General features: G+C 34.0%; 1 protein-coding gene across 1 annotated transcript; it reads left to right on the forward strand.

Annotated features, from left to right (window-relative positions):
• The first annotated feature begins 11,104 nt into the window (after positions 1 to 11,104).
• LOC143431096 (terpene synthase-like) lies at positions 11,105 to 12,086 on the forward strand. The gene is made up of 7 exons (XM_076907610.1): positions 11,105 to 11,198; positions 11,274 to 11,410; positions 11,472 to 11,492; positions 11,564 to 11,599; positions 11,645 to 11,744; positions 11,828 to 12,010; positions 12,070 to 12,086. The coding sequence occupies exons 1-7, from the start codon at positions 11,105 to 11,107 to the stop codon at positions 12,084 to 12,086; spliced, it is 588 nt and encodes a 195-aa protein (XP_076763725.1).
• Positions 12,087 to 12,611: the final 525 nt, after the last annotated feature.

Raw genomic sequence — 12,611 nt, forward strand, 5'->3', positions numbered from 1 at the left:
ACAGATCTTCATTTATGAACAAAAAATCTACTCTTGGCAGCGAAAATAATATTTTTCCATCAATCCTGAGATTTCTAATGAACTCACACGCAAAAGTCAATCTTTATCTTCAATTTATTTCGTTTACCTTGGTTTATTATATCTATTTTACTCCTTACTCTATGCACTATTTCAACACTATTTCTTCCTCATTTTTACAATGGATTTGTGGCGGCTACGATTCCGCGTATTTTCCAGCTATAAATTTTCAAGCTAAATAACAATGCGTTCCCTCGACGTAGTGCAGGTCTGGTCACCGCGGATTAGCACTTGGCGGGCATTTTATTGGCAGATCCTTGACTCCTGTTTATTTATGACCAATTTCCGTCCCTTGCGTTTTCGTGGAAGCGTTCGCTTTCTACGTCCGCGCAACCATCCTTTTCTGTACGCATTTTTAAGGGGTGACATCTTCGTCCTCGCAGCAGTTCGTTTAGAACACCCAGTTTGGTTAGAACAATTCGGCTAGAGCAGTTCGTTTAGAACACCCAGTTCGGCTAGAACGGTTCGTATAGAACATTCAGTTCGGCTAGAACAATCTTCCCATTCGTTGAGAATTGTGAATTTGATTAGAGTTTAGTAGAGTCGCGTAGCGACGTGAAGGAAGGCCGTAGCACCGTTCCTGCGATAAGTAACATTTTGTAATACATACACCACTATTGTTATTGTTGTTTGTTGTATTAATTGTAATATTAAAGTTGAGAGCGAAAGGTCGAGCATTATTTTTCCTCCCCTACGCCTCAGATTTCTGAAGCTAATTGTGGAGTATTTACATTGCTTTTTTAATTTTCTGCATTATTATTTTTTTTTCATTTTCATTTAAAATTAGAATCGCTTATACTTATTATATTTAATAAATTTACTCCATACCATTGTACAGATCTGCGACAACCCTTACCTTCTTCTCTATGATAACTTTGCAAGTTGCCTTTTGTGAAAACGATTCTTCCCTTTCTGAATTAAATCTCAGATGTTAACGCTTCGAAGTATAACTTGTTATGTCCCGTGGTTGATCTTTCAGGATTGTTTGGTATTTGTGTATGCATTGAAGTCCTCGAGAGTGATCATCGGACGTGTCCTTTGTGCAATTACAATCATTTATTATCTTGTCCAAAAACTGTTTGCAGATTTCCAGATGATCGACTCTTACGAACTCTTGCTGCATGGTTAACACGTTGAGCATGGTTGCAGAGCAAATTTTATTTTCACTAAAACTATTATAGTAGTATTTTATTTGCAAAAAATTTGTAATAAATGTTTTGCATAACTTCAAACATTTAAATGCAGTTTTATTAATTTTTAGTTGGTTAAATTATGAGGCATCATGTTTAAATCTCACCGTCTATAAACTAAATTTGTTAATAATAAGACAATTTATTAATGCAACGCTGGTCAAACTAGAGCAGCCAGTGTGCCATTAATGCTCTGCCATGGCATGTCGAACGTGTTAACATCCGTCTGCATTATCTGTCCACGCTCGTACAAGTTACGTCGAATCCACGGTCTCCTACCGGTTTTTTCTTCGACTTGCGTGACCTTACCTCGCTTCGCTTGCCAATTGGAAGACGCGTATCCACTGTATCCCTACTTCCAATTACGCTGACAAGCAGCGCGATTCACTAGTCGGTCATCGCTTGGTTCGCCTTAGTAATAGACGCGACAAGAAGATGGGTGCTATAATAATGACGGTCGACGTTCCCTATCTTTTTCCCGTGTTTTTTAAATTACGATGCCTTAATTCGTTGACGACCGATCACGGAAATCTCCGTGTTTAGCCGCTCGAATAATATAAAAAAAGAAACGAAACACTGGGTACATACTATAACGATTATACAAACATATGGATGTATATATAATAACTCTATAATATTGTAGAATTTGTTGCATATTTTACTACGCATACTACATTAGCATATATAGAACATAACATGTGCCAGATAATGTGTCTTAAGTTATCAACCTTTACACGAAAGTCCCATATTTCGAATCATTTTGCTCGAATTTATTATCGTTTCGAAAATTGATGATTGGTCTGTGTAAAATTAAGACAACACTTGCAAACAGTAGTAACTAAATAAATGAATAAATAAATAAATGAATATTTATTAAGTTTTCAGCGTTTATCTAGACGTGAGCAAATTAATGTTGAATGTGAAAGAAGTCTTTCTTCTATGCTCACTTTGCACGCTAACGTTAATGATCAGTGAATAGTTAAATGTAGATGATGGAAAATATACCACAAAGGTTGGAAACGGAAAACAAACTTTATTTAATGTCGAACGATATTTCAAATAGTGTTGTCCTAAAAAAATTATGAGTCTGATGTGTCTACTTCGAGCATACTGTTTGAGCGCACGTTACGATCAGGCTTGGTCAAGCCAACGAAGGGCGCAAATCTTCGTCATAAACATTTTCACCACTGTTGTAACGTGCACCTTATAAGCTATTTAGTAGGGATATATGTAGGTAAATTTGGATCAAGCACGATTACTTAAAAAGTAACAACTATATTTAGCGTAAAGTAATTAACAAGTGTTGAGTGATATTAATGTTATAATGAATTCGCGTGAAGGAGTGGTCAAAGCTGTAGCAAGTAGATGAGATGTTATTGGCGAAAATCTGTAAATATTATTTCTTAGGAACTGGAAGGAAACCAAAACGTTGGCGAGTGGAGCAAACAATGAAAATAATAAAAATGTAGGATATATGATACATGTAATTTGAAGTCATTATTGGATCTTAGTTTTGAGATTTATGATGAAGCGACATCTTACTGCTTCATGGGTTTCTTACTGCTACGTGTCAGTCAGAGTTTTTGCAGGATTTGTAAAATTAAGGTTCTGGGAATCAGTTTTTATGGAATGCGTTAAGACGAATATTTGAGTTATGACGAATCGTATAAATCAGTGTAGTATATTTGTCACAAAACACTTACGTTTATAATAGTTTTTGTAGAGCGTATACCAAAAAATAATACGCTAGGAATGGTTAATTTAAATTTTAGCAGGATTCGAGGAAGGGTTTTCTTCAATTTTATTTGTCAAGCTTAGTTCTCAGATGAATCGCCTGTTTTTATTAGCGATAGCTCGCAAGTACAAATTCTTGTATAAAAATTGTTGAAATTTCTCTTAATGTCTTAACAAAATCCTAGCGTATAGTATAACTATGAAAAGTGAGTTTTTCTTGATCCGCTCTGTTCGTCTGGTGCTTCCCTTTTCCCTTTTTCTAGGCTCGCTTGAGAAAAACTATTGTCTAATCCGTGGAAGGTCCTTGAGTGGAGTTTTTATCAACCATCGTTAAATTCCAATAACAATGAAATATAATATTCGAACATTTTGTGAGTGAGGTTATTAAATATTGTTACAAACATGAAAATAGCAATAAGAGCAAAATGGAATCCTAGAAAAGTAACGGCTGCTTATATTTTATTGTTGGAGTGCATTTAAAACTAATATGTGTTATATGTATGCCGTGTGGTTCAACTGTCACTTGCTCTTCTTCTTTGTGTGATAGCGTGATGCTCGGTTGGCAACAGTCGGTTAGTAAACATAGTCGAGCAAGGCTTACAGTGTACTTCTTTGTAGTTTAAATTAAATCTTTCATTTTATTTTCCTCAAATGAAATATTCAATATTTATTATTATTGCCAGGACTAAATTTCAAATTATTGAATACTTATGTATAATATGGAAAAAATCGTAAAAAATGACTATTGACCTTGTTAATGAATTCTAATATGGAGTGAATTATAACTATTAGTTTTACGCTGTAACAGCGTTTCAATGAAAAAGCAAATTTTACGAAACGAAATGTGCAGACTGTTCAAAAGCCGAAAACCTCGAGCGCTGACCAACTCTGTTTCACATTTTTCCTCAACTGATAAGAAATAACGTTTTCCTAGAAATGTTATTCTGGGATACGTCATGTGTGTTCAGAGAAGAAATAATTTTTCACTGTCGCTAATGAATAAGGGTATACTTTATTAACAGACTTAGTCACTAAATGCTTTGTACTTTCTAACTCTAATTCGCTCTTTACTCTGTCGCTGCTCGCTAAACACTGACTACTTCCGCTTCTCAGATTTATCCTGTTACCCATGCATACATTCCTCAGATGTTTCGTAGTCACGTCCACACCACCTTTATAATTCTCAGTCAGACGATTCTGTCGCCCGGTTTCAAACACTCTTTTTTCGAACTTCGAACCCAATTGCACGTAGTCACTCTATTTATTACCTTCTAAACAACCCGTCATCACGCATATCCATTAGCACACAATCAGAATCGCTCACACTCTACATATGTGTCTTCGAAATTATTTCGATAAGTATAAAAACTTTACAAGATACGAGACTAATGCTAGATTGTGTCGTTACCACGTTTTTAACGTGTCGAGATCATTTTTTAAATAACATGCTGTTGCATATGACTTTCTAATAATGGCAATGCTATTAACTCTCGCACCAAAAAAATATGTTACATTTTCTGTCGATAACAGGTTTCCTGTCGAACAACGAATTATCGTACGATGAAAGGATATCATTTATCATTGGAAGCTTTAGTCTGGTATTAGTCGTCGGAAGAATAACTGTACGATCGCTTTTCATAACATCTTTCACGAAGTGTAGCCCACTTTTAACATTTGTCCTTAACTCTAGAGCATCATCGGCTGATATTTTGCTTTCTTTAAATCTCTCGCGAACTATTTAATCGCTCCGTCACTTGTAAAATCAGAAACTTCGTTTACCAACATCTCTATTTTGCTGTTACCGGCATTTTTCATTGCATTGATTAAACGATCAACAATAATGTGGAAGAAAGACTGCAGCATTGCTTTATCTTGCTACTACTATATTTATTATGTAATGTACAATATACGCACGTATAATACTTATTCCTAGTAATGATATCTTACACATTAAAAGATATAATTTTTATCTTTACTTTATAGTATTCGTACATGGTATTGTGTATATCTGTGAAAAAAGATAAACATATTTATATTCATTAGTCTTTCGTGTTTGCATCCATTTAGTTCTATAATTTGACCAACATCGTTATTGCTAATTTCTAATAAACTTATTAAGGTATGGAAAAACTTGGAACGCACGAGTTGATCTGGATTCAGGGGAGTCACAATTATCGCATACGTACGCTCATAGTTTATGCTACACACACAGTTTAATACATTAATGCATATTTTATTTTATTTAACTCAGGCCGCGTAAACTTGTAATTATTATAATATAAATTACGCAACTGAACGCATTCGATACTAAATTACGTCGCAATTACAATCGACTTATCTTCACAACTACGTGCTATGTACATAACTATTTTAATCGAATTTAAATCTAAAATCTCGTGGTCGATCTGTCACTTTTACCGAAATGTTTATGCTGTGCCGGATTTTATTTAACAACAATCATCAGAGATTTACCGATACAACGTTCTGTGCAATTTACTAGCTTGTTACTAGTTAATGAGATCTGAAAGATATACGACTGTTCATTTGGACGGGTGGAGGCCTAAAGCATACTCTCACCTCTGACAATAATAATAATATATCCGAGCAGAGCATCATCTATACGTCGATATGAAACAATATTTAAACGGGTGCAGAAAGGGTGGACTAGAACAATAGGTGAATACCTCATAAAATGAGCTCAGGTACAACGTGTGGGCTTTCCAAAGGAAAAGTGTGAAATAAAAGCGAAAGATAAAGATAAGACAGGAGATGACGTAGTATAGAGAAAAAGAATCAGTTGACAATGTCACAAGGATAAATATTCTTGATTTGTAACAACGATCTGTTCTCCTCTCCTATTGGAGGATTTGAAAGAGTAATATTCTTCCTCAGACAGTTTCCATTAGTTTTTGGTTGTGACAATTCTCTTTGATTAAGTACAAATAGTTGAGAATATTATAATAGTATGAAATACGGTTTCTTTAACTTTCTATTAATTAAAATGAATATATATTTCATAGAATATTTTCAAAGATATTATACGTAATAAATCCACTCTGCTTTGCATCAAGCATCCATATGTAGACATTAATTATTTCATCCTGTTATCAATAACGATAAATGATTACGATACTATCTTCACCAAAACGTAATACATATATATTATTATTAGTATTCTAAATAATGGTACGTGTATATAAATAAAAAGAATATGAGAAAGAAAATAAAAGGATAAAAAATAAAAAGGTATTTCTGAAAAAAAATTAAACACGAAACTGGAAAGCAATGTACTTATGCAACGTAAAAATAGGTAAAAGCGGCGATTAGTTTAAAAAGCAGCGAACACGAAACGAGAATGAAATATTATTAATGTCAGAAAAACGTACAATAAACGTGCGCCCGTGACAATTCCTGTTATAGAAAAAGGAAGGTTGTTACATGGTTATTGAGAAGATTAAACCTTGCCATTCCCAAAGCTGTTCCAAGCGAGTTAGAAAAAAACGGCATTCATACTACTTTTAGAATTGCCTGGAATTAAATCAATTTCTTTGTCGTTTTTATTTTGCATTCTTATCTTTGAATACATCAACTTGTTTGGATGACCAAAGGACGGTAAAATATCGAACACACCATTATCATTTTTCATAGCAAGGCTTTCATAGCAACGATTCTATCATGGTTGCTCGCGCAATGCAGTTAAACGGTTTCTAACTGACCAACAAATTCTAACTATTCGCGCTCTTGTATAATAATTACAGACAGAAGGAGATGCGAATAAATAACGATGAAATCGCACGTGGCAAGTTGTTAAGATACAATTTAAGAAAATTCGTGTTACACATGTTAATTATTCTGTATATTATTCTCACCAGTAATCTTAATGTCACCATTACTCAATGCTCATACTTTCACTTCTTTTACTCAACTTTCTTCTTAACCTTCCTCCATCGTCATAGCTCAAAAGTTCAGTTCACCTAAACCTTTGAATAACTCTACTTTCCTATTTTTCGCCAAACTTCATCTTGTCACGCGCATCGCACAGACTTATAACTGCCGTTTAAGGAATAAAGTATTATTTCCAAGAAACATCCAGCTTTAATTACTTTGTAATGTTGGGGGTTTGGGCGTTGTTGTGCCCAGAATGGACGCATCACATAACGATACAACTGTGCACGAAACACTGCAATCTAATGGTTTTGTACTTTGCTTAACGGGTAAAAGAAAAAACTACGAGTTTGGTATCGTTAGCAAGGCCGTGACGTTACAGTTCACCGCGTATAAATATCATATGCAAATGTTTCAAAAAAATATCACGGTTTCAGAGCGAACGATGCTGAAAGAGTTGGTACAAATAATTCCAATTAACACATTAATTTAAAAGTGGTTAAGATAGAAAATTAATGAGCAACAGCGCAGAAAAAGTTGCAATCGTTTACCAGGAAAAGTTAATCATTCATCGAATTATTGCAGAAATACTGATGAAAATAAGTTGGGTAGAGTTGGAGAAAAATGTGTGCAAAAATTTCGAGACGCGGGGCCATAAAATGTCTGTTGAAGAGCTATGTACCATCCTCCTCAAAAGTAGACAGGTTATTACACCTACTTTCTATACAAAGTATTATTTTATCTCCTATCTTACTTGTAAAATATTGCCTTCCACTATATAATATTAAGAATTTGCCAGGATACACTGCTACCATACACTTGTTTCTCAGCTCGCTGAGACAAAACAATTCAAGTCGACGTGGAAAGTACGGTTCCCGCGGAATTTTAAAAAAAATTAATCTGGGATAATTGTCTGAACGAAAAAGAAAGATATATTTTATGAACGCATTAGCATTAGTTTCAACAGTGGTTAAATCGGATATTTTTTTATTTATTTTTCAGTCCTCAAAATATGTTCAAACATCCCTCCACTAAAAACACTGCTAGTTGTAAAACACTTTAACTGATACGAATCGATTTCGTCTTTGTAGGTTAGGAACTAAAGTATTAATTAATGGTAAGCTTACGATAGCTTCGAAATATCATTACCAACATAACACAATACCCTTTAAAGAGAATAATGGTGAAAACGTTTATCAGATTAGCAAATTTACTTTGCCCTTATCTTCATGACTGGAAAAAAATTGTCGTAACTCTTGCGACCGACGGAACAATGAAACGTGGGATCTACGAAGTCCTCGTTTATTACATGTTCGCGACGAATGTCTTTACATAGAACTTACATGAAAGTAAATATCTATATACATAGAACTATTTTATTCTGTTTTTATGTAATTTGTAATTTGTGTACAATTTGTATCTGCAGGAGTTTACTTGTGCTATGTCACGAAATTGTAGAAAGAACGTTAGTGAGCCCTGGATCTATTATTATTTATCGACATTCTTAAAAGTACATTTACGTGAATAAAATTGAATTTATATGCTAAAAAAATATGAAATAATTTTTCACTATACACCAAAAGAATTCTAGAATAAAAATTCTATTTGTACTATGCATAATTCTACTATACACATATTACGAAGAAATTAATTTGTAATCGTGAAAAAATATAGTTATCGATCTGTCATAAATCTATTGCTAATTTATGACCTTATTATACGTATATACTTATTAATAATTCACTATGCAAAACGTTAAAAACAGTAACTTTTTCTTCTGCAAAGAAATATATCACAGATAAAATCACCTCGTCTGATTTTAAGAGTTTACGTTTTTCCGTCTTCCCCTTCAAATAAAAATAAAAATATCACACAACGAAGAATGTTAATGAAACGAATGCCACGGAGTGCTATAAAATGATGATTCCCTTTTTCCAAGTGCCATTTTAGATTGCTAGTGAGTTGAGTGCTGGTGTATCACTTTTAAGATCGACGACTTTAATCGTATCTGGAACACATCATGGAGACAAATAAGGCTGAATTAGTATAGCATCCGAACTAGAAAATATATTGTTGACTAAAACGAGGTTGCTTAGAGGTTCATAAAAGTGAATAAGAGGGTCGTTTTTTTCCTTACGGAAGACTTTTTTAACGCCTCTGTGCAAGTACTAAAATTTTCATTTCCTAATGTCTATGTAGAGCTCGCGTATAGTATCATAGTGTTGGCTGTGGCAAGTCTATCCTGTAAATCATTGGGCTTGAACGAGTAAGTCGATTTATTGAATCAGGCAAAGTTATTATTGTATTAGGTAAAAGTTCTATCAACTGATTTACTATTCGAATAAAAGTATAGTAACTAGTGAATTTTTAAAATTTTTAGATAGTATTTTAATTCAATAAGTATTTTTACTTTCGATCTACCGTTGAAAATCTCGTAAAATGCTTAAAGAGTGCAGAGAGTAAGAACAACGACTAAACTGCTTATATTGTTCCGTTAATAATTTGAAAACAAAGTCGCAACCAAAACTTTTTGGAAAAGGTAAAAGTCTCTTAAGCCATTATTCACACTCGGAGGAGGTAGCGTTCCCTGTAAATATAGCGTCAAGCTTTTTTATAATATCTCGAAAACTTGTAAGCTTATTTGCACGTACGTGTATTAAGCCTGAAAAAGAAAATACGAATGTTGGTACAGGTTAGATAAATTTCTCGATGAAAGGAAATCGATCATTTGCTACAGTATGAATTTTAACGGAACAAATGTTGTTAATTTATGTAACATTTTCAGTTACTGTGCTTAAAAAACTGTATCTGACAGCCGAATGTCCGTAAGAACGAATCTTCTAAACTGTTTATTTTCATGAAAAATGACCCTCGCCTTCGATCTTAAGGACCTCTAACGCCTCCCCGAAGACACAAATTGAGATGAAAAAAATATTGCAGATTCAACGCTCTACTATATCTGAGATTATTCGTCTAGCAAGAAAGGCGCATAATGGGGAGGAAGAGGTTAGATTATACTTGATTATGAATCCATCTTGAAAATTTCAAACGTGTGTAAACCTCTTTTTCCAGATCTTAATGGAAGCATATAATCATATTGCTCGAGGACCAGGATCTGAAAAGATGTTGACTACTAAATTACCAAAAGTTCTTAATTATTGGTTTAAAATACAGCAGGATAAGCTAACTATTATCGAGGATATTGTACGGTTGACTTGGATCGGATACCTTTTGTAAGCTTTCGAAATCCCGCTGTTTGCCGCACACTTATTTTAATGGCAGAATTTCTCAATGCATCGAATGAGAAAGGAAGGGTTTAGTTGATCATTTGAATCTGTTATTTGCAGAATTGATGATATTCAAGATAATTCGATTATGAGAGACGGCATACCCGCAGCACATAATGTTTACGGTATAGCAAGTGCATCAAATTCTACGTTGTATGTCCTGACAATTGCTCTGAAATGGGTGCTACAGTTAAATCATCCAGAGGTGAAAATAAAATGTTCGAATAACTCTAGGACATTTCTTAAATTAAAAAAGAAAATGAAAATATGAGACATACATTTGTACATATAATAGAAAATATGTATTACTCGGTAATATTTTAGGCTAATACGTTCCATAATCGTTTTTCAAAACGCCAGGTGGTTCTCTGGTTGGATAGAATATTTTAAATATTCTAGCATGCTTTTGGTTAAAATCAAATATTGTAAGAAGCGCTTTTTATGTGTATTATCTGCCATCAGATTTCTTTTTGCATATCCAGCAAAATGACAACCATCTGATGACAGATGATCGATGAGCACGACCGCCTATTTTGATTTCATTCAGATTGTACAACACAGGATCGAAATTTTCGAACGATCTGCAAATATTATATTTCCTTTTTCTGCAATCTGTCCTGAATTCTGTCCCTGCTTGTTCACTTTCATTTGATACGTTTTTATTCTCTTCAGAGCTTGTAAGGACTATATTTTTTAAAATTTCATTTTCTCTATAATAAACTCAAATTTTTAAATAGATATATATCAATAGAGACGATTTTTGTAGTTCTAACCCTATGAAATTTAAAATGCGCCAATTGGACGCATTTGGCCCGTAAACTTAGTCCTAGTGTTGATTACTTATTACATTTCAAGTTTATTACATTTCAAATTTGTTAATACCGATCAAAATTAATATACCAGGCTGTACGAATATTCTCAGAACAAAACATGCAGATTACCAGAGGCCAGGGTATAGAACTTTATTGGAAGGACAATTATACTTGTCCAACCGAGACAGAGTTTAAAGTGATGGCAGTACAGAGTAAGTCATTAACAAGAAACCTCAATTAACTTTGTAATTATTTCAATTCGTAATTATTTCAACTTCTCTATGTAGAATGCGGTATTGTTGGTATGATCGCAAGACTGATGCTACTATTCTCTGACTATAAAAAGGATATTACAATCTTGACTGGATTGTTAACGTTGTACTTTCAGATTCGTAACGATTACTATGATTTTTTTGTAGAGGAGGTAAATCTTACAGTTCGATCCGTGCAACGCTCCGCATGAATTTTATCGGTGCAATCGCTAGTTAAAAATAGGAATGAAATTTGTATTTATTTCTCACGTATACCTTTTTTTTTATAAATTCTTGTTATACGACATTTTATGTTTATCTTTTAGCTAGAGAATACATCTACGCGATTTTTACAAAAATCTGTGTGAAATCAATATCATGCTTACACTATTAATGTATTTTTATAGTATGCAGAAAGTAAAGGTTACGGTGACCTTACCGAAGGATATTTCAACTTTCTCATTGTACACGCCATTCAAACAGGTCCCGCAGGCGAAGAGATAATGAGTATCCTTCATTCATATTAGTAAAAAAAGAAAAGAAAGCGGGCATTTTTTGTAAATTATGATTCCTTAATTATTGACACAAAGATATTATTAAAAGAAAAACTAAAAGCATCGAGCTGAAGCGGTACTGTATTAGCTTATTGAAAAAGTATGGAACATACGCTTATACAAGAAGTGTACTCGAAGAATTGGATAAAAAAATAAGGGAAGAAGTTGAACAGTTAGGTGGAAATCCTTTGTTCGATAAGCTGTTAGACGAACTACACAGTTGGAAGCATGGGGGTGATTATTAGCAACCCAGTAGGAAAGATGCATTTTAATTCTAGATTATTTGTTGGTATAAGGGAAGTTACAATGCTGTAATACACGTAATACTTATCACAGTAATTGAAGACTTTTCCTGTTCACCCCACTTCCATTTTGTGAAAATTTCATTTTCGCTATCATCAACCAATTTTACCCAAGAGTCTGACAATTGTACACAGATTCCATCTTCAGCGCAGATTGCCAGCACTTTGGGGGCCATGATTCACTCGTCATCCTCCGTCCAGGGCCAGTCCGTTTATTATCCTACACATTATATAATTTCGAGTTTCTATCCTCAACGGATGAAATCGTGTGTAACCCACAATTGAATGCCTAAAAATAGCCTCTCTAAAGTTATAAAGACCAGGAACCTAATGACCATTGACAAGGTCATATATCGTACATATATTGCGATACAAGCAGATCGTGCCCTACATTTTCCACCTCTCCAGATACTATATACTCCGCACGCATTAAATCTGGAGTTTTCATTGACCAATTAGGCGGAGAAGCTGTTCCTTCTGCATTTTGGTTTCTTTTATTCCTGATAAGCAATTGTCAG

The sequence above is a fragment of the Xylocopa sonorina genome, chromosome 16 (assembly GCF_050948175.1).
Source record: "Xylocopa sonorina isolate GNS202 chromosome 16, iyXylSono1_principal, whole genome shotgun sequence".
Lineage (NCBI taxonomy): Eukaryota > Metazoa > Arthropoda > Insecta > Hymenoptera > Apidae > Xylocopa > Xylocopa sonorina.

Bases quoted from the DNA above. Each gene is read 5' to 3' on its own strand.
- LOC143431096 (XM_076907610.1), top strand. From the start codon at position 11,105: ATGCAGATTACCAGAGGCCAGGGTATAGAACTTTATTGGAAGGACAAT. The intron at 11,199-11,273 runs GTAAGTCATTAA...TTCTCTATGTAG, and splicing joins TAAAGTGATGGCAGTACAGA to AATGCGGTATTGTTGGTATG. The intron at 11,411-11,471 runs GTAAATCTTACA...TGCAATCGCTAG, and splicing joins ATGATTTTTTTGTAGAGGAG to TTAAAAATAGGAATGAAATT.